The 27,005-nt window shown below is 34.7% G+C and overlaps 1 protein-coding gene across 3 annotated transcripts in view; it reads right to left on the bottom strand.

Moving 5' to 3' along the window:
- Positions 1 to 27,005, bottom strand: part of LOC113398786 (furin-like protease 2) — a 249,430-nt gene that overhangs the window by 65,029 nt on the left and 157,396 nt on the right. For all 3 annotated transcript variants that reach the window (XM_064216986.1, XM_026637686.2, XM_064216987.1), the window contains one exon: positions 19,207 to 19,511. In XM_064216986.1, the coding sequence (XP_064073056.1) occupies positions 19,207 to 19,368 (162 nt within the window). In that variant the 5' untranslated portion in view covers positions 19,369 to 19,511. The remainder of the gene's footprint in view (positions 1 to 19,206; positions 19,512 to 27,005) is intronic.

The raw sequence follows: 27,005 nt of genomic DNA, 5'->3' as shown, positions 1-27,005 counted from the left end.
GAAAATTGAGACATTTTAATTGTATTTATGAGTTTATTCGATTATATTTATAATGTTCTTTTTTTGTTTAGTTAGTTTATTTCGTTAAGTCCACATTCCAAATTTAGAATATTTTAAAATAACGATTTTTCAGTGCTTATAAAAAGCAATTTAAATAAAAAAATATTTAGATTTTGACCATATAAGAACATAATATTAATATAAAATACGAATCTTGCACAGAGATCCGGGTTCAGAATAAAAATGACTATACATTTTTGGTTCGAAGCTAAGAATTCGTGCGTGCGAACAATTCTCTACACAACGCCTCCCCGCGGATGGCTACTTAGGATAAATTGAGTTAGATAAGAAACCTTTTAAGTTATAAAGCCTAATTACCTCTGTTGTTGTCTGAGGCCGCTTATTATTTCATCCCGGGCCGACACAACATTCGCATTTCTTATTCCATCATATAAAAGGTTTTTAAATTTATTAAAATAATAAATAAAGCCTAAACAATTATATACATACAAATTTAAATCCAATCAATATATTTTCTTTATTTTTGTGTTAAAAAGGTTTTATATTTACAAATATTAGTCGACATAAAAACGCGTCATACATATTCGTTTTACGTAAATAAATATATATACAGCTAATTATGTACAATGTAATCCTCCTTAATCCTTAGATATAGAGTGTGTTAACTAGTGAGTTCCTTGCGGAATCCGCTCAGTCGAATCTACATTCCGAAACGGTGATAGCTTTACCCTTTAATTTGATTCTAACAAAACATAACGATTAAAATATCCTCTTATGAGCCTCGTTAAAAAGTTAATATATTTTTAAAATTTTTTGGTATTATGTTTTGATCCACCAACATGTTGCTTAACTAGAAACGAAACGGCGATGTTAACTGATGAAACCTTAACTTACTTCTGTTGAAGTAGACCTCTAACTTAGACCAATATATTTTTCTAAGCAATTTTCTGGCGAGATTCGGTAGCTACGACATTTCGAACGTATGATGGTAACATTCAATTTAAACCTGTAACTTATTTGAATAAGGTACATTTTCGATTTTAAAACCGATCATATGTTTTAACAGTAAGGTTTAATATGGTCCGTTAACGAAAAATAATATAGAGAAACAAAAGGACAATAATTAAATAATGGAATCGTACGAAATTGGTAATTTTGATGAATACTTTATGATAACGCAGTTACGGCGGGAATCGCTGTGACGTCATAACAGTAAATTTACCGTTTACGACCGAAGTTTGTCTGATTCGTACTCTATGTATTAAAATATTCGTCAATATATGTATGTATAGTTCCCGTGCTCTTAACACTTTAATACACTGCTGAAGCAGTTTGTGAAACATTCTATACACTTATTGTATGCTGAGACAAATAGCAGTCATTTCGTTTTTAATTACAATAATCATTTATAAAACAAGGTGTTACGCGCGACTTCGCACGCTTACGTCTTACCAAATTTCAGTTCAGTGTTTTCGATGTAAGCGTAACAGACAGACAAATAGACAGACAGAGTTATTTTATGCCGAGATGACCTAGTAGTAAAAACACGTGGCACTTAATCGATGATTGGTGGATCAAGCCCGAACACGCACCAGTGGGGTCTCAAGTTTATATTTAATCCATCGGGCTCCGCGGTGAATAAAACCAACATATTTATTTATCAACCGAGTACTGGAGCTCCAGCCTTCCTCAATAGGAGACACCCTTTTCCCAACAGAGGAACATTCAAAGGCTATTACTTTTTATTTCAATTAATATTCAAGATATCCGAATTGAAATATCAATCAAGTTCGGATGAGGAGAAACGCCTCGTAAATTTTTTTTGTTGTATTTAATTGAAATATCCTGTTATTTAAATTGGGTATGTATATTTATTTTCATGTGGAACGAGGCCCGGGTCAGAATTAACATTTTTTTTTGTAGTACCGCTTTTATTTGCGAAATGAAACCCGTTTTAAATGCTATTTAAATTAAATATAATACACGAATTTAATCGCATCTCGTGACGTTGCTTTTTAATTAAAAATAGCCTTTTTTTATTCGAGCACTAATTTCTCACAGTTTCGCCCGATGTTTTTGCAGGTGTTAGGTACACTCTTACAGGTTAAAAAGATACTTCTTTTTATGTAAAATGTTGGCGGACTGGCAAATGGGCCACCTGATAAGTGGTCACCACCGCCCAGAGCAGTGACGCTGTAAGAAATAATAACCATTCCTTACATCACACCAATGCGCCACCAAGCTCGGGAGCTATGATGTTATAACCCTTGTGCCTGTAGTTACACAGGCTCACTCACCCTTCAACCCGTTCCGGGTTACAACAATACTAAGTATATCAGACTATAACCTATCACTCACATGCCGAAATGACCTGAGCCAATATTCATGCCGACATAACGTGGTTGGATAACAAACTTCTATCCATACAAACTTCCACATTTCTATATTTTTTTGAATATTTTCGTTCATTGGAGAGGACCGCCTCGTATTCCGTGACGGCGAACGGCATGACGTGCCTCCTGGCTCTGTGTCGCGTATACTTTGTTGCTGTATAATATAATAAAATATAAAAATATAATATATTGTATTTGGCATAAATTATTACAATGAGCTTCGGTCCAAACGACCTGTGTCACTGTAATTTTTATTTAATTAAAAACAAGCGTTTTTTATTCCATAAGTCCCGTCCGGTACTTGTACATTTAAAATTTCAAAGGCGAGTTAATTCATTTTTGTCACAAGTGCAGCACCAAATTTATTTTCGATAGATCGTAAAAAACATTTGTTATTCCGTGATCCGAGTTAGTGTGACGTTGAATATTCAACTCGTCCAATATTTATAGTACGAGCTATGTATATATTTGTATTGAAATATAGTTAAAAACACAATTCAATTGCGGTTTCATCTGTAAACAAATATATCATCGTTCAATTTTTTTCAATCAAAATTCAAATTGAATATGCTAATTTTGAAAAAACACGACGAATTGTTTTGGGTACATTAAGAGAAGGGTATTCCCCGTTAACCGGACGTAATAAAACAAAACACACGGCCTGTATCACAACAGTGATGATATGATCACTATACTAGTCATTATAACTGCCTGTATATATTCCGCAACTAGGCTAACCTCGCGGAAAAACTTTATTCCTCCGCGCTGATACAACGCGAATTGGTTTTTCAAGCGAATTTTTTATACATATATAGTACATATTATAGAACGGTTAGTCAGACGGGTGAATTAGACACCTGATTGTAAGTGGTCATCACCGCCAACGGACTTTGGCGCTGTGAGAAATATTAACCATTCCTTATATCTGTTTCTTGTGCCTGTAGTTACACTGTCTCGCTCGCCCTTAAAACCGAAACACAACAACACTAACTATAGCTGTTGAGGTTATAAATCTAAAGAGTAGGTGGTAACTACCCAGATGGGTAAGCGCAAATACGCCAAATCAAAACATGCAGGTTTCCTCACGATGCTTTCCTTCAAAACCGGGCACGGGATCATTAAACTGGCAGTCCAGTAACTGTTATCGTCCTCTCTCCTAGCATAAGCTTCACGCTTCATGTATAATTATATTAGTTATGTTAAGTTGTATATTTCGCGTGCAAAACACGCTACTCATAAAAAAAAATCATAATTGATATTCAATTTATATGGATAAGAGTAAAATCCCTTTCGAGGAGTAATAGCGTACTGGCTCGTAATGGCCGTTCCACTGAATTTAATATTACACAAATTATCACATGATTAACTGAGCTGATATTATCGAAATTGCTTTTAAAACCGTCGTGTAAATAAATAAACGAGATAGTGGTGTCCGATAGACTTCGTTATCAGCTGTATAATTAAAACTTACAGATAATTTTCGATACGAGGGCGATTAAAACGCCGAGGGGCGATTAAGTTTGTCACGGGAAATTACCGGTACGCATGCGATACCAATTTACACATGAAAACATCACACCGGATATGAACTGTTTATTTAAATTGTTATTTTAAGTTCGAAAACTTACTGATATTAATGCGAAAGTGGATTTGTTATGTTACACGTCTTCACTATTCAACCAATTGTTATGAAATTACATCATACAATTGGCACAGATAAGGATTAGGTATCCAACCTGTCCCCCCCCCCATCGTAACGCGCGTTAAAACTAATTTCTAAGTCAGGGCATTTATACAACGCCAATATTAAGTTGCTTTTCATTTATTTTTACTAGTGATGTCATATGTGTTACAATGAAACAATAATCTCCAGTTTTTCATTAACAGAAGTGATATCTTTTGCGGTTAAAAATATTTTGCCATTATTTTTTTTTTACTTGATATGGATCTTTAGTGTGCATCTTAACTGAAGATTGCGGATTCAAACCCAGTGTAGCACCACTGAATTTTCATGTGCCTAATTTCAGTTTACGAGGAGAGGAAACTTACATGTGTATAATTTCAATGAAAATCTGCCACGTAGCTGTGTATCCACCAACCCAGATTCCAGCAGTCTGGTGAGATAAGCTTAAAATCTTCTCCTTAAAAGGGAGATGAGCCCAGCAATGGGACATTTACAGTTGTTAATTTACGCCTCTTCCCAAGCTATGTCCATATGAAATCACACCAATATATTAATTCAGCAAAGTAAACATCACAGAATCGAGTATTTAAAAAAAAATAAAGTTTCCAAAAAAATAACTAACTAACTAACCCATAAATGAATTTATCGAAACAGATTGTAAACCTGGTGCACCAAAAGATTCAAGGAATGTTAGGGAAGGACCTAGAAATTGAATTATTTTTGACCTGTAATGATATTGATATTATGTGTTTAACTGAACATTGGCTTCTGAATTATCAGGTCATGTTTAACTTTAGTGGGCACCAGATGGCTAGTTTGTTCAGTAGGAATAAAGCTATACGCGGTGGCTCTTTAATACTTATGAGTAAAAATTTTAAATTTAAGGAACGTAAAGATATTGTGAGTATTTCTATTGAGCAAACTATAGAAATAGCCTGTGCAGAGCTTGAGCGTGTCATTGTTGTATACGTATATAGGCCTTCTAGTGGATTATATGAATTGTTTGAAAATGTATTGGAAAATGGTTTATCGAAATTATCAGAATCTAATAAAGAAATTATTGTTTGTGGAGATTTTAATATAAATTTACTGCATAATACAACCACAAGTATTAGATTCAGATCATTCTTAAGTTCATATAATCTGGGAAATCTGTTCTTAGAACCAACTAGAATAACATATTCCACAGCAACTTGCATAGATAACATATTTGCGACATTAAGAAAACTGCTGATCTATGGGGTATTTCTGTAAAGGTGATTAATTTAATTATTGATGTGATTACACCTTATCTTGCAATAATATTCAATGATTGTATTCAACGTGGTGTATTTCCTGACCTGATGAAACATAGTAAAGTCATTCCAATATTTAAATCTGGTAGCTCTTCAGATCCTAACAACTATAGGCCAATCTCAATACTACCAACCCTCAGCAAAATATTTGAAAAAAATATTCTAAATCAATTATTTGCATATTTCAATAGATACAATCTGCTTCATAGAAAACAATTTGGATTTACGAGGGGTCGCTCGACTACCGACGCAGGTATCGAACTTATAAGAAATATCTATGAAGCCTGAGAGAAGTCGCAAGATGCCTTAGGGATTTTCTGCGACTTATCCAAAGCCTTTGATTGTGTTCAACATGAAACTCTGGTCAGGAAACTATATCACTATGGAATTAGAGAATGTGCACTCGACCTTCTGACTTCTTATCTTAACAATAGAATTCAGAGGGTCGACGTTAAAGGGACAAGGTCTCCTGGGGTCTCAGTTAGTATGGGGGTCCCACAAGGATCAATTCTTGGACCTTTTCTATTCCTCATATACATAAATGACTTGCCCTTTTTTGTTGGGAACAAACATGATATAGTATTGTTTGCTGATGATACCTCTTTGGTTTTTAAAATTAATAGGAAAAAGATACAGTATGACGATGTAAACAATGCTATGTCTGATATAGTACACTGGCTTAGCGTAAATAATCTTAGGCTGAATAATAAAAAAACTAAAATCCATAATAAAACCAAAGTGCAAAATGTAAAACCCGATGTACTTATCAATGGAGAATCGATGGATTCAGTTGAAACAACTGAATTTCTTGACTTTACTCTTGACGCCAAGTTACAGTGGCTCCCCCATATAAACGGATTGGCGGGTAGACTGAGTTCTGCGGCATTTGAGGTCAAAAAAATTAGATTATTTACCGATGTTGATACGGCTCGCCTGGTTTATTTCAGTTACTTTCACAGTATAATGTCCTACGGTATTATGCTTTGGGGTAACACAGCCGCTATCCATACTATATTTGTGCTGCAGAAGAGGGCTATTCGCGCAATCTATAACCTAGGAGCCAAGGAATCATTAAGGTATAAATTAAAAAAAATTAAGATATTGACTGTTGCTTCTCAATATATATTCAGTAATGTTTTGTATGTACGGAAAAATATTAATGTTTTTATGAGAAAATGTGATTCTCATAACATTGGTACAAGGAACAAACACAATCTTGTTACTCCTGTTACTCGACTGCACAGAGTAAGTAACTCTTTTGTTGGACAATGTATACGCTTCTACAACAGGATCCCAGAAAGCGTTCAAAATGCTTCTGTTGCCAAATTTTAAAAAAATGTTAAGGAACGCTTGTGTGCCAAAGGTTACTATACAATTAGTGAGTTTGTTTGATAGCACACCTTGGGAATGAAACATTCACCTCCTGGCTGTTTCTATTCATATACAATTATGTATCTACTTAACTTGACAAAAAAAAAAAAGACCCGCTGAGTTTCTTACGCCGGTTCTTCTCAGGTCAGGGTGTTCTTTTTTCCGAACCGGTGGTAGTGTTTAATTTGACCATCAATAAGTAAGTGTGATGCTTCTATTCTGAATAAATGAATTTTGAGTTTGAGTTTGAGATATAATCTATCCAATTAATACCGACACTTAATCATTACTAAAACAATTAGAACAATCGATTATCAACTCTGTACCTTTATAAATATGTATATATTGCTTTCCATCAGTACGAGAAGCATGTTTTAGGTGAATACCAAATGGTCGCATGTTTTCGCTCCAATGTTGCGTTCGAATCAGCTGTGTTTGTTCACACGATACGATACTGTATAGCTTTGAATAAATAATAAAACGCTTTCGGTAACCTATACGCGCGAATAATAGAGAGAATTAAAATGCTATGGATGTATGGTTGAATTATAAATTTATTACCAAAATTATTTTCCTATGAAAGCGTATTTTCCCCTGAACGCGATCGTATTTAATTATATTTTGAAACGTTATAAATTATATTCTTCGCTTGAATGAGAAAATTTCTTTTACTTCCTCGTATTTTATTATTACAAATGAATAAATTAATATTAAAAATCAAGCTTTTGTATATAATAATATCTATGCTGTAGACCATTGAGGAGTTCCTTCGTCTGCAACCAACCCAGGACATAAGGTCATGCTTAGCATAAAAACGAACTATCATCGGAACTGAACCAACATACAAAATTTAAACTTCGAACTCCAAGATTTGGCTTTTTTACTTTTCTTAAATTAAATTTTAGTTACAGATAAAAAAAAATACATGTAAGTATAGATCTGTTCAATATCGAAGCCCCTGCTTGTTGAATTATTGATGTTTATTAACAAATATTTTATTTTTTACTGTCGCTACTTTTGTCTTAATCGTCTCACGCACACTTAAACTTCTTGTAAGTAGGAGCCTCACTCACACATACAAGGTGAAAAATTATTAGAGAGGCCTGCCTTCGTGAGTGAATTGATCAATGTTTGATTTATTCTATTTAAAATCATGGTATATTAATGAAGAACTATTTGTAGTGCATTGATCTGAAGTTCATTTATATTTATTGCTTCTTCGATTGGAATAGGCGATTGGTTGTGATGGCACGAATCGCTCGTTTTAATTGGTCGATTCTTAAAGTGTTCGTTACTTGTGCAAATATAATTCTCATATCAAAAAATACATTAAATGCAGACCAAAAGCCGGCTGTTATATATTTTATGTGAACGTTAAACAATCAAACGTCATACGAGTAGATTATATAAAATTTCATTAAACGCAAGATTCATGCATTAGCATTAGCATTAGCATCCTGTAAATTTCCCACTGCTGGGCTAAAGACCTCCTCTCCCCTGAGGAGAAGTTAACCTAGAATCATGAAATTTAGCTAGAAAGCTGAAAATTTGTTACATCAGTGTTTGTTTATATATCTGTATAGTAGAATACGGAATCCTCAGTGCTTGGGTCCTACTCGCACATGACCGGCTTTTTTTAAAATTTAAAACCATTGTCTATATAAATGGTAATTATATCGCTGTTCAATTACTTCAAAAGGTAACTTGAGCATGGACGTGGATGGATACAGAGGTAGGGGACGACCAAAGAAACGATGGATGGATTGTGTGGAAGACGATATATCTAGAAATAATGTTACTTGTGAGTTTACGTCAGACAGAGAAGTATGGAAGAAGAAGACATGCTACGCCGACCCCAAGTAAAATTGGGATAAGGGCAGGAGGATGATTTTCAATTATTTCAAATATAATGAACAAAAAAATATATATATTGCCGCTAATTTTGAAAGAACTAGTTTATTTTAATCTGTGATACATATATGGATGGCCCAGTGGTTAGAACGCGTGCATCTTAACCGATGATTTCGGGTTCAAACCCAGGCAGGCACCACTGAATTTACATGTGCTTAATTTGTTTATAATTCATCTCGTGCTCGGCGGTGAAGGAAAACATCGTGAGGAAACCTGCATGTGTCTAATTTCAACGAAATTCTGCCACATGTGTATTCCACCAACCCGCATTGGAGCAGCGTGGTGGAATATGCTCCATACCTTCTCCTCAACGGGAGAGGAGGCCTTAGCCCAGCAGTGGGAAATTTACAGGCTGATTATGTTATGTATGTTATGATACATATATATCATTAAATCCTCAATATTAATTATTCTTATTTAAACGCCACACAAGATTGATAGATAGACTGATTGTGGATTCAGTTAACATGGATCAAAGCAAGCTTAAGCAATGTTCCGAAATACGCCTAAAACTATCTTTGAATAGTTCGATTAAATTCAAGTCGTCGAAACGGATTTTAAATTGGTTTCCTTGACATAGGTAGGATAGATTTTTAACAAATTCTCGGAAATTGAACGATTCGGTTTTCATGATTAATAAAGGAACTTAACAGTACATATTATCGACTATACTCGTACATTTGTAATACCAAAATTCCTACTTATAGTCAACACATTCATTCTGGGGTAAGAAATTTGTTTCTATAACAACATTAGACTATTATACCTTGGAATGTCTACAAGGTATATTCTATAAACAATAATTTAAATTGTATTTAATTAATATATCTATTTTTTTATGATCGTTGTATAATAATAGACTAATGGGCTACTTGATGATAAGTGGTTACCACCGCCCATTGACAGATTCAGATGAATATAAGTCGATCTAAAGACTAAGAGCCGAGATAGCCCAGCGGTTAGAACGCGTGCATCTTAACCGATGATTTCGGGTTCAAACCCAGGCAGGCACCACTAAATTTCATGTGCTTAATTTGTGTTTATAATTCATCTCGTGCTCGGCGGTGAAGGAAAACATCGTGAGGAAACCGGCATGTGTCTAATTTCAACCAGATTCTACCACATGTGTATTCCACAAACCTCCCTTTGAGGAGAAGGTTTGGACCATATGCTCCAGAGAGGAGGTCTTAGCCCAGCAGTGGGAAATTTACAGGCTGCAAATGTAAAGAATAAGCTTAGAACTAATTAAATACTTACGACGATTATATGGTTCGTTAATGTCTTAATATTTAACATTATTTGAATTTCGTCTCTTTAATATATACACACGAACGCCTACACGCGGAATTGCAGGAATTCGCTCCAATATGTTAGAACTATGCATTCAATGTACGATTAAGTAAGCCTAAGCGAGCTTCAATATATATTGGTATACAGGGATAAACCGACTATTAATTAGTTTAGTTCATTAGTCTACATCTGAATGGGAGTTCTGTACTCGTATATTTATTAAGATTATAATTAGTTTGAAATCGTACTTCTTATGAAGTATATTTAGTAATGAGTTTTGAACCCGCAATCTTCGGTTAAGTTACCATTACATCTCCACCAGTGTAACCAGTGTAACAAAGGACAAACCAATTTCGTTTCCAAGGTTGCTAGCGTATTGGTAATGTAACGAATGGTTAAAACAGCGCCACTGCCTGTTTGCGTCGGTGATCACAAACCATAACGTGGTCTATTTGATTACAAGCCTACTAAATTTACATTTAAAAAAAAATAGAACATGTCAATTCAATCATTATCTTTAAACAGTATCTAATTACTAATATACGTCATACTTAAACCATCCAACTACAATGGTCCAGTAAACCTACTTATCACAGAGGTAATGGACGCACTAATGGTCTAAGTGTTAAATTCGTTTTTCGTATTTCACTGTCCAACCACGCACAGCCTAATCATGGACCATAGAGGAAAATAAACTAAAAGAGGCACACTGTGCAATCAGCAACCGTTTAAGGAGTAACTTTAAAGGATTACATTAAAGTACGTCGTAAGATTTAAAATATAATAAGTATATATAACACAAAATATCTTATATATGATACGTACGACATTATTGAAATAAAGTTTTCCATAGAAGTAATACTACATAACGATTACTCACTGAACATTACTATCAAAGAAGTTAGGTCACGAATTTTGATGGTAAACCGAAGTTAAAAGTTAAAAATATTTATTCAATATAAAAGTATTACACTTACTTATTGACCGTCTAGGAAAAAAATCTATCACCGATTCCGTAGAAGAACCTAAACATATTATTTTTTATAATTACATATTTCGTTACAAATTATCACAGAATACCACAAATAAATTGCCGGCAAAGCTTATATCAGTGTAATCAAAAGTACAAGGTACATAACAGTAGTTCTTAAATACACTCGCGTATTGCTAATACAAGGTATGGTATCTTACAGTTCCGATAAACATGGGCCGAGGAGACTAATTACCACAGGTGACCCATTTGCTATCCATTATAAATATAATTAACAATAATTTCGAAGCAGTGTGATGACGTGCCACTTCCAATACAGTTCTGCTGTTTCAGACGTTTTAACGAATACGCATTAACCATTTTCGAGTACATTCACTAATCCTATTATTCGACTACATCCGAACATAATAACAGCCCCGGCAAATCTTTGTACCTTTCCACCTAATCAGATTTCGTACTTGACCCGTGTAGTCATTAGAACTATTGAGGTTTTATCAAACAAAGGACGAAACAAAAAACAAAGAAAAATTCATTTCTTCGTACGCAATCTAATACAATATTGGAAAAGTATTTTATCCTAGAAGAGGTATATTATTTGTTTGCGTGAGAAATATCTCGTTGAACGTAGAACACCCGCTACGTAAAAAGGCAAATATGTTGTTTTTCGGGTTAGGACCAGAAAAGATCATCAAAGCCTTAGTTGATACCTATTTTCTGAATACTCGTACCGATTCTTTGTCACAATAAATAGTATATATTTCTTATTTTCGTTAAATAAACTGTATTCAAAAGCGAAGAGTAATAAAAGCTACGGCTAACTTTAATTTTAAATAGTATCTAACATATTTTTAAATTATCCAAACAAAAGAAAACCTTCGCCGCGAAAGGTTCAAAATACTTTATCCGCCAAGTTTGTAATTAAAAATTGCTCTTTGTTCTGAAAACTTTAACGACAACGAGCAACTGCTGAAAGTATTCAGGAGGCTCCGACCAACCTTTATCTTACTTAGGTGTTACAAAACGCGGCAATATATGCGATTCCAGTTCTCATGCCTGAACACACAAAGGTTATTATCCCGAGAAAGTTAAACGAGTCGTTTGTTGTATAAAACGTATTGTAGAGGAAATTGTACAAATATGCTTTGTCTCTAGAATTCGTGTAAACAAAGAAAACAGCCACTTTTCGTAAATTATACACTATATGGTCTAGCAGATGTTTGTTTTCTAATGAACCCTTTTCTCATTAATTTTTCCCGAGGGTCCAAGCTACAGGAAAGGTCCGTCTTCCTTCCGTCCCGAATGACTCTATTGCGACTTTATAAGGCACAATGAGAAACATTTTTAACGTAGAAATATATAACAAACATACGTCCATGATAAATGGAGCGCTAGGGCAGAGAATTCCCGGAGCATCTGGCATATTTGGTGCTTATTACGGGCACAAAGAATCCGAAAACTCTATTCGTGCTTCTATCCGTTGACACATACCTCCATTAGGTAATTCTCCAGGCGGCGCATTTTTCATACCGATTTGAGAACACCTGTCACTGTTTGCTTTTCAACGGAATATTACATTACGTACTCGAATCTCAAAGGAGACGCCATCATCAGCAGCGCGTCGCGACGGTGTCTTTATGTTTCGTATTACAAAACTGAATGTTTATATAATTAAGTTTTAATTGGATATTGTGTATCGATAATTATATTATCTGAATTGGTAATGTATGATTTTATCATTACGAACTGTTACTTAAGTTACTTTAACTGTTACAGTTAAAGTAACTTATGTTATGATTCTCCAGACTTTGTTATTGTTCAGAATACTTATTAATTTCATATTTACCATATGAATTATGGAGTTCGAGGAGTACGATTAGTAAGAAGATAATGGTAGGAAGTAAACGTGACCCTGATCACGTTATTGACAAAAGGCACACAGATGGACAAAGACCGATCTGTCACGAGCTGAATCTATTATCCACTGCGAGCCATTACACAGTTCGTTAATTGTCAGAGTTTGACAACCTTTTATCGTAAGCAAATAAAACTTCTGTATTAATTTGATTTACTTTATATGTTCATTTATTAAAAATGTGAACCGTAATAATCATCCGAAAGAGAAAATCATTCATATCATCAAACCAAATCAAACCATCAAATCAAATATATCCATATATGAAATCAGACAGACACAGACGTAAATACGAAACCGAGCTTTGGCAACTTTATAACGTTGAGATTCCAAAATTGTTACCTCGAAAATCGCACGAATCAGAACAAGTTTGAAATTGCAAGGAAACATGGAATTTCAACGTTTGCAACGCAAACATACAAACACGTCATCGGAAAACGCACGCCGGACAAGCGTTTGATTATATTCGTAACATAAAGTCGTGCCTCTAACGCGCTAATGAACCATTGTGCGAGAACGGAACACGGTCTCTCAAAGCATAAACAATACTCTTGAAACTGTTTATGAAACGGTTTTCATATAATAATAACACACTTCGTTCGTTCGTGATTAAATGACCCCGTTGTTCTAGGTGCTAGTTTATACGGCTTCAAATAACGAGGGCTCGAATTGGATCTTTTGGTCAAAAAAATTAACATTAATGTCTTGTCTGTTATGATATTCTCAGAAGCAGCCCGAAATTAGGAAGCTGAAAGTTTTCCATTTTCGCGCCTCGAAAAGTACGTAAAGCAATCGGTCCAGTGTTTGTATTCCGTTCAGTGTATTGCAATATCAATCAATTATGAGATTGAGGAAATAGAGAGAGTGTGCATATACTTATGCAAAACCTCCTACGCAGTAATTATTCATCATGGCCGATATCCAATTATGAGCTCGTCATTAACAAACATGGGACCGCACACACTTGCATCGCGTCACTAAAAATTACGGAACTATATTAAATGGGCGTAACGCATTCTACGATATCAACAATTTATTTTCAAGTCATTAACTGGATAATTACCTTCGTTCTACCACACTATACACTCAAAGCGTTTATTGCATTATAATGACCATATTCGGTTTTTTAATGCCCATAAAATAAAAAGTGTATAGAAAAAACGGTAATTGTTTGCAATAAAAAAAAGTATTGAGAATTAAATTGCGAACAATTTGAAACAAATTCAAATATGGAACACGTTTTCGTCATACAGTCAAATCATGTATCGAACTGTTGCTCAAAACGTTCGATCCCATAAAAACCAAAGTTCGTATGGTCCACTTAACCTTAACCCGATATCGCTCGAGTGCCAGGGATCGTCCAATACGTTATCCTCGGACACAACGGACCACGATTGGGTACATCGAGTACAAAACGAATGGGTTCAGCGGATGAGGACCATCGACGCTACGTGAGATGGAACGAAAACCGAATATCACGTTTAGCGGTTTACTTCAGAAACTTTTCGTGTACGTTCAGCTACTGTTGTTATTTACTTTATTTATCACGTCAGACAGCATTAATCACATTTATCGTAAAATTACAAGATCGAATTTCAGTATAACGCATCGTATACGTAAAGATCACTCGCATCACTTACTAGCAAATTATATTAAAAAAACACACACACACACACACAATAATACAGACACATGCAAAAGTATTATATACACGTATAAAGATAACCCAAATATTTTTTCGTAAATATTAGTTATTATGTTTTAAAATTTGACTAAAACAAACATTAAATTTATCTCACTAATATTATAAATATGAAATTTTGTGTGTTATCAATGTTATCGGGTCGTAGTGATGGGGCGGGCTTTGTATTAAATTTCGTATTATCGTAATATATTTTGAGGAAATATTTCCTCAATTGAGTTCTCAGACCGTGAACTCTTGAGGTCGATGTTCTGCTAACATAAAATAGTTATAATTTTCAGTACCAGCTCAATTTTAAAATAATGAGTTACTCTATCTTGTTTCGGACTATACGTTACATAAAGTTTACGGATAGCGTCAATAGCGCAATGGTTTACCAGCCGCCTAGCTATGTAAAAAGTCGCAGGATCGATTCTGAACCCCTGGAATATTGTCGTACCCACTAATCTAACCTAACACAAGTGATAAGCTTAAAAGGAGGGGTAAATAGAAATATGAATAATTCCCTAAATTGAGGCATTGCTATTATTCTTTTAAAATATATATTTATATATATTTGATCTACTGTCTTACCAAATTGAAAGAGAGAGAATATAGATTACACCTGTGTTGGTGCATGTAATGTATTTATTCTATGTGGCATTCTTGCTGGCAGGGCTTTGTACAAGTCCGTCCGGATAGGTATCGCCCGCTCATCATATATTCTATCGCCAAACAGCAATACTAATTAATATTGTTGTGTCCCGGTTTGAAGGGTGAGTGAGTGAGTGTAACTACAGGCACAAGAGACATAACATCTTAGTGCCCAAGGTTGGCGGCATATTGGCGATGTAAGCATGGTTTATATTTCTTACATCGCCAATGTCTTTGGGCGGTGGTCGCCCGTTTGATCGCCCGCCTACATAATTAATAAAAAAAAACAAATTTTATTTTAACCTCTAGACTAAAACTCTTTTATCAACATTGGACGGACGACAAATATTTGCTAAGTAAATAATCTTCAATGTTTCTTAAGCCTCCGTCATCTCTTGTAAGAGATAGGTTTCTATCCACTTTTATTTACTTTTCCATTGTATGTTTTTATTTAAGTACCACATATATACCAGAAATAAGAACGGAAACTAAGTATATTTATTTTATATATTCCTTTGTATGTTATTGAAATATATATATTATATAAGTGTATGTACTATGCTTATATAAGCACAGTGTAGACAGTAGCGAGACGGTAAGGGCTCTCGGAGGCGATTTACCGAAGCACGTCAAACACAGGACCGAATGTCTTGCCAAGTGTTTGGATACCTAACGGGTTTATTGTTTAGACTGAAAGCGCTTCCCCAGCGAAATGTAATATGTTCGTAATGTTATTAAATGTAATTCGACAGACTATTACATATATAATTATGTATATACGTATATCAAAAATGGTTATATATTTGTAAATAAGAATTATTATGTTTTGCCATAGAATTGGAAACGTGTCCAAATGAGAGCAAATTATCGACCACACGCTTAATCGTTAAAATAAAATTACCCTTAGATTCAAATCTAAGATGGAATATGATAAGTAAGGCTTATATTCTTAATTGATTAATGTAAAGCTCATTCTACAATGATAATGGTTAATTTGCTTTGCCACTGGGAACTAGTCAACTGCGCGGTATATTTACTCGGTGGTATGAGTTTTTGAAAACCCATCTAGAAATTGTGGAACGCGCCTCTGTAAGCGCGTTCCTCAATTTCTGTGTGCTGGAGGCTTCGAAGTTTGGATTGGCATCCAAATATTTCCATACTTTTTCAAGCCCCAATCTTCAGGATTATAGTATTTTCCATAGCCATGATTGGATCTGAGGACACTCGGAGACTGTGAAAATGGGTTGCTGTATCCTGTATTGGAGTATTTATGTTAGACTAAACATGTTTTTACATTTTTTTTAAGATTGATATTTTTCGAGATATCGCAAAAAACGCGTTTACACTACTTTTTTCAAGATGGCGGCGGCGACAAACTTAGGGTTAAGCTGGTACTGGACACCCCCTCCTACATTTTCCAAAAATAAAATTGCGTCCTCTAAGAAATGTTCAGTTTGGCCCTCAAATTGTAACATTTCAATGGACAAACGAAAAAATTCAGGCCTCCTACACTGAGGTAGAAACATAGCTCGAACTTATTTTTTTAGACACTTAATCACATTATACTAATAAATATTCGTAAAGTGAACGTAGATATTTCCTTGTTTGATATGGCTAAAATGACCTTATAAACATAAAAAAAGACCGGGAAGCCCCATAAAAGTCTAGACCAGTCTTTATCCAATATTTACTGAATAAAATAAAACAATGAGCGGCTGTATATAGACATAGAATCATGTAACATCTCAGAGCATAAATATTGTGGAAGTGGTTCATTTAAAAGAAGAAACAGCATGTGTACGTCCTATTGCTTTTGAGAAGATATTTAGAGTATTATGGAGTACCTACATCCACATTCCACAAGGAAATCAGCTGATAAACCTTATAATAGTGCACAAATGTGTATGTGGTCACACACAGCTTCACTCTCTTGAACGATCAAATCCGACACCTGAAGGAGTTCAGGCCCATGACCAACAGCTTTACGAGGTTTCCGAAGCACGGCAATAGTTCTTTTGCCAGAAAAAGCCCAATATTTTTTTATCGACACGGTCCAAACCTCAGCCTTAGAACCTAAAATTTCGGAATCGGAAACGAGGCAGTGAATGCAGTTTAGGGAATACATATGTGGCAAAATGTCGTCCAACTCATGCATGTTTCGTCACGTCTTCCTTTAGGACTCAACTCTAAATTAATTATAAACATAAATTAGGTACTCAGTGTTTCTTGGTCAAATCATTGTTGTCTTTATCGTCATCGTTTATCAAAGCAGCAAAGATTTCCTGTATATTTATGTATATTTTCAAACTTTTTTTTTATAATATACTCGTATATTAATATCCGATATATATCCAGGCTAAGAAAACGAAGCGAATTTCAATCTGTAAACACTGAAAATGTGAAAGGAATTTGTAAAATAATACAAGTATCGAAATACCACATTTTTTTTAAAAAAAAAGTAACAAACGACTATTTGAGAAAGAAATTTTTAATCAACACTTAAAAAAAAGTACCTTTTATTATTATAATAATCTTCATTTGTTTTTGAGATATATCAACTAATTTTATTTTAATATTAATTTGTAATCGACTAATCATAAAAAGAAATCATTCAGAGTCAGGCCTTAAGCATAGATCTATGAGTGTTGTTCAGAAGAAATCGATTGATATATATCAAGATAAAAATCAATTGATACATATCCGCTGATATATATCCGCGAACCCTGACTACGAGAGATCTGTAACTTTTGTTCTTTATGAATATGTTCGTTACCATTTTTATTATTCGCTGTTCTGAGTCCAACACAAAGGAGCGTTGGATAATGCGACAGGAAATGTTAGAAATGTGATCTGTGAAAGCTTTATTCTCGTATAGAATCGAAGAATCAGGACCATTTTCTTACAACAGTGCCAGTTAGTACTGGCAGATAATATTTGTTCCTTTGACACTCTACAGCAACCTTATAAATACTCACACTGTATAATCTTATCTAAAAATACTCACGAGTAATTTTTTAAATAATTAAATCTGCTTAACATTTAGTTAGTTAATTCTTAAACAGTGAGTTAGAACAGGTGAATCTTATTTAAATATTATGGGTTCGACACCGAGCTTGAATAGTGTTTGTAAATTTCCATCTCGTTCGTTAAATAACTTTTTTATCCGGCACATTTTCATCCATCTACAGGCATTGGTGCATCGTGGTGCATCCAGACTATTCCTCGATAGGAGATGAGGCCGTTGCCGAGCTGGTGGCCATTAATAAGACATTAATGAGAGAATACCGACATTCGCCAAATATTTTAGTATATATAAACGAAAGGGAATATAACTCATATAATTCAAATGTAAGTTACGCTTAGACATGATACAAGTTAGATATATAATATTAATTATATTATTATTAATTTACATAATTAAATTTATCTCAATTTCGCTAGCATTACTCTTAACACATACCGATTTTCTCAACGAACAATTTTCTGGTCGAGGTAATTCGTGTAGTTAGGTATTGCAGTCATTAATCACGAAGAGAACTTAATTGGACGGCCGCTGACAGACGGCCAGGCCAAGATACCAAGTTGAGCTTAGACTAATTTTCACTAGCATACTTTCCTCAATGATTTGTGTAGCTTATATCGTAGATATTTTCTGAATAAATATTATATTTTTTGAAAATAGCAAGTTCACTGTTCAATTAAAAATGCTTCTATCATAATGAAAACATCAGTTCTATACTACGATAGAGCTAAGGTGGTGTGGATGAATTATGTATATTTTTTGATGAAAGACAAAAAAAAAACAAAAGTCTGAATCGGACTCGTAAGGAGAATATTCTGTGCGATTATAATTCTTGTAGAAATCTTAAGAATAAAAGTTTTCATTTAAATTTTCCGGTAAAGTATGTGGTTCTGTAGGCTACATATTGGATAAGGACCTCTACAACTTAGTATTTTAAGGCGTTTTCTCACATACCGCACAAATACAAAATCCCAAACTTACCTGTCCATGACTGACGTAGCCGTGTCTTCTGGCGATGTCATCTACGTGCTGCTCGCCAGCGGGCACGTGTACGGCGAAATGGTTGTGATACGTCGTCTCGCGCACACTCGCGCACACCTGCAGCGCTGCCAGCAAAGCCAGCGCGCGCCATGACAACACCATGACAGAAACCTTGCGAGCACTCGATCACAACATTAGCACACTCACGAACCGACTCACGCGTCCACTCGATTTTGCTTCAACACTTCAACGCGTCATAAATCACAAGAAGATCCGTTCCGAATATGTTCTCATCGCTCGACCACCTGCAACCAAAAGCGTCAGTTATAGCATAGCGTGATGAAAACGTTTTAATTGAAACGATCGCGATCACAAAGAGGCCGAGGGATATTAAAATTTAATAAAGAGGTAGTTCCCACAGCGGCAGCTCGCTTTCACGTTGGTTATTTTTTAACTCTCGAGCTTCATAAATTTGAGAGGAATTTAGGGCACGATAAACATATTTGCAGGCGGGCGATGCGGCAAATCACGCGCCAGATAAAACGCAATAAGCGAACGCACAAATGCGAACAAGTTAAAAAAAATCCGAGAGGAAATCCCGAGATAATCCTGATAAGCCACGCGGGCGAAGTATGAAAAGCCTGACCGTGAATATATCAAAAATATTTATGAAATTTTATTTGTAAATTTATCCGTCGGCCGCGGTAAGTTTTTACTGATCCTAGGGAGTGTGCGCAAGCTCGACCACGCTCACGTCAATGATAATTCTACTGCCAAACAAAAATACTTAGTATTGCTGATTTCGATTCAAAGGGCTCGAAAGCCAATGTTATTTCAAACATAAAGGATGTAGTAATCTACGAAACGGCTCTAAGTTTATAAACGTAAATAATTGGTTTATTTTACTGCAATATAGGTACTATCAAAATTGGTTGAATTTATCATAAGTTACAACAACTTAAAGGTTACATACATATTTCTTTATTCCTTTATTTATTTAGGCATTTGTGTCAATAATTCACAGTCGCTAAACATTAATTTTAGGATTTATCGAAATTTCAAATTTAGAAACTGTTACTCTTCCGTGTTATAATAGAACACATTGAACAACACAGATATAAAACAGTTAGTTCATTATTACAGTAACATTAACAAAAAAGTCGATAACCTTAAAATGGAAATAATTACTTCAAACAGTAATATTTAAACATTACATTATCAAAAATTTAATACCAAGTCGGCTCCAAGATATCAACCGACACGGAGACAAGAGTAAGAAATGTTTCGCTATAAATTTCACGGGCCACGCAGAAGCTCATTCTTAGGACGAAACTAAACATTAGAGAGAATTAACAGACGAAATGAGACCTCGAGAGACGAGAAATTTCCGAATAAGCAACACGTCTACAGAATTTAATCTATATTATCATTTTAAACAAAAAAAAAATCGTTTAGATGTCGCAAAGGCAAGATCCAAGTATTAATAGTAACGGTTAAACAGTAATGTAACTAATAACAATAAAAAAGAAACACACACACAACAAATACTTAAATAAAAATGTCACATAAATGAACACACATATGTTTTACAACAGGAGAAGAAAAAAACGAAAAACCTAAATAAGTAATATTAACGTACCAATGAAATTAGAACAAAACACTTACGGAAGAAACGTTAATCTCTTAAAACTTGTGATGGTTTGAACCACACGTTTCGTATAGGGGTTCAAAAATAAACTTGCATTTTGAACACAAACTCGCACAAGGGTTAGCTCTAAACTACTAAAGTATGCGATGTACCTAACATAAAACGGTTGGAAATATTGCAGAGCGGCGCGCTGCGGATTCCGCGCTTTGCGTTAAACGTTTATGTCAGAGCTCGAAGCCACGATGTCTCCGCCAGAGAAGGTTCGCGGAATTCTAATATCCTGTTCATCAGGATTACCCATATAAAGTTCCCCATGAGGTAAAATGCTCAGTTTTAATCATATATTCATATGCGGTATATACCCATCATACAATTGTTGTTTTAATGATTTTTTTTTACCCAACCACATAGGAAACAAATTATTGGTTTATTAAAATTATAATAACCTAACTTCGCGCACATCTAACGTAAAGATTTACCTCCTAACACTTTTTTATAATAATTAGTATCGAGATTTGTTTAAAGTTGCAGTGACCTTCCTCTCCTACTTCTCAAACAATAATAATAATAAACAATTAACATAAACATGACTGACTGACATACACAGCATAATCCGGTTGGTTTAGCGGGGTGAATTTAAGCACAGGAATTTATTATGGAACGCAAGAAAGATATTTTCCAAATACTAAGGGGATTAAGTCGAGGATGAAAGTTCGTATGGGAATTCGTCACTATTGATGATATTAGAAGTATGGTAATCGGCACTTAGACTTCTGTTAATGAGTTAAGGACTTCTGTTAATGAGTTAAGACCAATTGTTAAAATATTTCTTTGAAAATTCCTCGCCTAAGATGATAAAATTCAGGATTCAGGATCGCCTAAGACGGTTCGTATGGAAGATCGTCAAATTATAAATGTTAGAAATATGGACATCGGTTTCGTAGCTCATGTTTATGCGTGAACCACAAATGCGCTAATAAAGCGTATTTGAAAATGAATCACTTGGTTGGGTTCAGGCGTGCCCTTGCCCAATGCCCGTCTTTGTGCCTGACAATATGCATGCAAAGGGTTGAGATATGAAAGCGTAACAAACTAACAAATAAACAAACTGAATAGTTCATTTATAATATTAGTAAAGATCATAGTATGTAAGGCTTCATGTCATCCGGATTACCAGCTTAGTCATAACGCAATCACAATCGAACCGCTTTATAATATTAGTAGAATAAACATATCTCTCGTCAATTCCACATGCAGATTATTTATATGTAAATGATATGATTCCATTTTTAAATTCTTACCTCAATCATCGACCTGTTAGCAAAAGTTAAAAGGGATGGACGCCCAAATTACTTAGATCGCGAAGGGATAATTCCATTAATGCTACGCGACTGAGGAGTCAAAATATTTACGACTTAATAACCCACCAGCACATATTTATTTTGGACGCGTTGAATATTCGCCCCGCGTACATTTCAATTGGATATGCGAACCTTTTTTTGCTTTGCGTATTTGCACATTCTTTGGTCGTTCTCTCTGATTAAAATTAAGTCGGATCAAATATTTTTTTTCCTACATACTTTAAAGTGGTTCAATATCAATCAATCAGAATTCCCTCAATGTAAATTTTAGTTGCGTTACATTTAAAAGAGCCGAGATGGCCTAGTTTTTAGAACGCGAGCATTAACCGATGATTTTGGGTTCAAACCCAGGCAAGCATCACTGAATTTTCATGTGCTTAATTTGTGTTCATAATTCATCTCGTGCTCGGCGGTGAAGGAAAACATCGTGAGGAAACCTGCATGAGTCTAATTTCAACGAAATTCTGCCACATGTGTATTCCACCAACCCGCATTGGAGCAGCGTGGTGGAATATGCTCCAAACCTTCTCCTCAAAGGGAGAGGAGGCCTTGGCCCAGCAATGAGAAATTTACAGGCTGTTAATGTAATGTAAATGTTACATTTAAACATACAGGATCGAAAATTTAATATCAAGGCTTCAAGATGAATGTCCTCGACTGCGCCGAAACCTCTTCTTAGGACCAAACTAAACGTTGAAAATATACCTGTGTGAAGTTGAAAATGAAGTATATAATAATTAATTTTTATGAGTTGCATTCGTTGACTTAGTTTTGTACGGGATTGTATCGTATTTTGAATCTAAAAAGTAGAAGGTTCTTACGAAGTTAAAATCTGAAGGTTTCAACTCTTTTGAGATTCATTTGATTAATTTATCAAATAAAACCCGTGTGAAAACTCCTAACTTTCTACGAGCCAACTGATTCCATGGGATCGCGATAGCGTAGATTACGCGGGTCTTTTGCCATAAATAACATTGAATCGTCAGCTTTTCAAACCAGAACACTGCAATCTAAAGTATTGTTACTTGGTTTTAGAATGTATGATGAAATATTAGTAACTACCCAGACGGGCTTGCACAAAGCCCTATCGCTAAGTTAACATATTACACCATACAATAATAAATCGTATGCCTGTAGCAAATAGGATTGTACTTCGAGTGGGTTAAAATTGAAAATACTGCATATATAAAAACAACACAACCTTTATATTGGTCCTATCTCAAACTAAATCTAACCGAAGCTTACGCGGAGCACACTGTACCAGCGTACCAGAACGAAGGATTATCATGGAACAACCGAGGCAATTTGTTGTTTAATCTAAAAACCGGATTTAGAATTTAACCATGATGTATGTTTAGTTCCTAATGGTCTCCTTTAGCGCAGCGCTAACTCGATGTAAGCCAGGAGAACCCATTTGGATATTTCGTATAATGCAAATCAAATGAAAATAACGGCAATACCATAAGACTTTAACGATATAAAAACCGACATAATTTTTTTCTTCAAATAGAACCAACCGGGAAGAATACATTTTGATAGTGATATTTTTCATTAAAATTCAAAAATGGAACATGTGTTTTTTTTTTTTCATAGTGAAGATAAGCGTTACAATACCAATTGCTTACATAACCATAAAAAATTGTTATCGACCCTGGTATCTTAAACTTTTAAACTTTTACCCTTGTACCTGTAAGTACCCTAGCTCACTCGTGCTTCAAATCGGAGCACAATGCCAAGTATTGCTGCTTGGCGGTAGAATACATCATGAGTAGGTGGTAACTAAGGCGAGCTAGCACAGATCCCTAACACTAATCTAATAATTTTACATAACAACACACATTTGATCTGCTAGAAATTTGTGACAAAATTTTAATTAAAAAATGATCAACGAGGTTTATAAAAACTTATAACAATAGTGTGGGAACCATACGCAGGGTGACGATTAATCACGCTCTGTACAGTATGTATACTTCCTAACCGTGTGCATCGGTTGTCAGTTATCTGGTAAGATACTGCCTCACTACTAATCCACAGCTTGATCCACCAACTTCTTGATCCACCAACTACTTGATTTGTTTATAGCGCCCATGGTCTTATAATGATATACTATGACCTAGAAAGTTATTGACATAAAGCCGGTTACTATATTAAAAAGGATTTGTTTTGCTTTCTCATAAGTGTTTCTTCTTCATTACATAGTATAAAAAGTGTGACTGTCCCTGTGTATGCTTAGATCTTTTAAATTACATAACGGATTTTGATGCGGTTTTTTTAATTGGAGTGATTCAAGAGGAAAATTTATATGTATAATTCATACTCAATATACTAGATAAACACTGATAATTTTAGAGGTTTCTAATGTGATGTCGTAAATAAACACATTTATTGCGCTTGCATTGCAAACGCAGACTGAAACCTACAATATAGATCAAAATAATGTACTACAGCTTAAAAAGGTCTTCAAAAGTCCGCGATGGTGTATGTCTATCTCTTAGGGATGACCCACACTAACCATTTTTCCCTTTACTTTTTAAAAGAAATAATGGCTTATTTTGGTAGCATTACATGAATATTTTCGAAAATATTACAGGTATAAAAGGTGCAATTTCTATTCATTCATCCATAGTTGATTGAGATGTTAATCTAACACGGCTGTAGGGAAAGCTTTACACATTTCCCGAGACACGGGAGCACAACGCATCGCATGCTACCGAGATTTTTTTGACATTTTCATTTTTTATCCAATCCAGAATTTGAACCTAGGACCTCCTGAATCTATAGTCTTATATTCTAGCAACTAGACTAATCAGGTTTTTCAGATATTTCGAAGAACTAATATTAAAAGGTACGTTGTGATATGTTGACGTTTTCATCTTTAAATTAATCCGTATCATCGTGTTAACTTTGTCGTTTCTACTTAAGGCTCTAGTATTTTATGTAAATGTCACTTTACGATTCCAGTTAATAAAGCCCGAGTGCTTAAATAAGCCTTTTGTCTCATCTTTCTGTTAAACGGTCCGCCCTCGTGTTTCCCTGAATTCATTATGATAATCGACTTTTCATTAAATATGGCTTAAGTAGGGTTTATATATTGTTAAAAAAGTTTTGCATGTTCTTTAAAAAAATGTTTGAAATTTTGTTTTTGTAAAAGATTGTATTAATTTACTCTTAAAAATGTTCTTTTACGAATAACAGGTTTAACCGACTTATAAAAAATCAAAAGTGGTTACCAATTCAGTTATACATATATTCTTTGCATCTTTTTCAGAGTTCCAAACTTTAAAAAAAAAGATCGCAAAGTCAACCCTCCCGGTGACGCTGTAGAGGCCATTAGGACCAACAGCAATAAACACTTCGCAAAAAAAATTTAGGTCGCAAATTATATTTGAATTTAATAAAAATTATAATAAAACAATATTTTTTTAAATATGAGCTTGGCATTAACCCATTGATCCGAGGTCAGTAAGGTAAACTGGATATAAATTTAGGAAAAAGGGATTTAGTAGATCTTTAGATGGTCGAGGCGTAACGCGCTTAACAATACGCTCACAGAGAGAATAATTCTCTCTGTTGGCGATGTAAGGAATGGTTAATATTTCTTACAGCGCCAATGTATATGGCCGGTGCTGACCATATGCCCATCCAAAATATCAACAAAAAAAACAGTACACTCGTATTACACCATCAATAAAATATCAATTCATTCGTCACATTCAAAGCATAACGCTATGAATAACACCTCATGGTTCCCGGCGACCGAGTTAACTCGTACCTACAATTTATTTCATACGGTAACATGCACGGTTCGACCTAAATCAGCACATGTTTGACCTCAAGTTAGGTATAGACGAAGGTAAACAAGAACTCGCCAAGCAACCTGAAGCTGTAAACATCGCCTACTGTTAATAGGATTAATAATAGCTGATTTAGTTTGAACCAATAGTTCCAAATCCAACCCTAAGTATAACTTTATAATAACAAAATAAACTAAAAGCACTTTTGATTATTGAACAAAAATTTAAATATAAAACTACGTCCAGTTAGAATAAATTCTTGTAATAAATACAATCGGAACGGCAACTAATTCCACTTTTTTATTAATCAAATCACATATATAAGTAAACCTACTTAAGCTCCATGAAAATCAATAAATACCAACTCCAAGCATTTTTATCAACTCTGCGTTTTCGCGGGGTATATAAGATCGCATTCGAATGCCGAATTACCTAATAAAAAATTAGCGATACTCGCCCCGTCCCTTCGAAGGGCGCTATGAGATCACGCACCAACGCGACGGGTTCATGTATGGGCTATTCCAACCAAGCCAAATAAACAACATTTGACATCGAATCGACGCGATGTCATTGGTTGAGAACTTGAATCTATGATATTCTTGACGAAATTGTGAAAAAATATTTTATTGAACGTCGAAGGTATTATCGGAACATTGGAAGTAAAATTAAAGCGGATACAAGTAGGTAAGTGAAATACTGTTGTGATATAAATAAAGATATATTCATCAAGATCTGTGAACAGTGTTCAATATATCTGAGCAAATTGCATGAATCTTAGGTTTATTTATATTTATTCTTCTTTCGAATAGGCTATCAGTGAGTTTACATGCTTCTCTACAAGTTTTAAATGCCTGGACAGAATTTAATACAGCTATAAGATAGCCCCTCTTTAGAATCCTTACATCATCCCGAGGGACGCTGGCTATAAAATCATTAATGTATTCATTCATTATTATTTGTATTGGGGCTAAAAATCCAGTGTTACAAATATACATT

This window comes from Vanessa tameamea, chromosome 14, assembly GCF_037043105.1.
Source record: "Vanessa tameamea isolate UH-Manoa-2023 chromosome 14, ilVanTame1 primary haplotype, whole genome shotgun sequence".
NCBI lineage: Eukaryota > Metazoa > Arthropoda > Insecta > Lepidoptera > Nymphalidae > Vanessa > Vanessa tameamea.
This window is presented reverse-complemented; position numbering and strand designations above follow the sequence as displayed.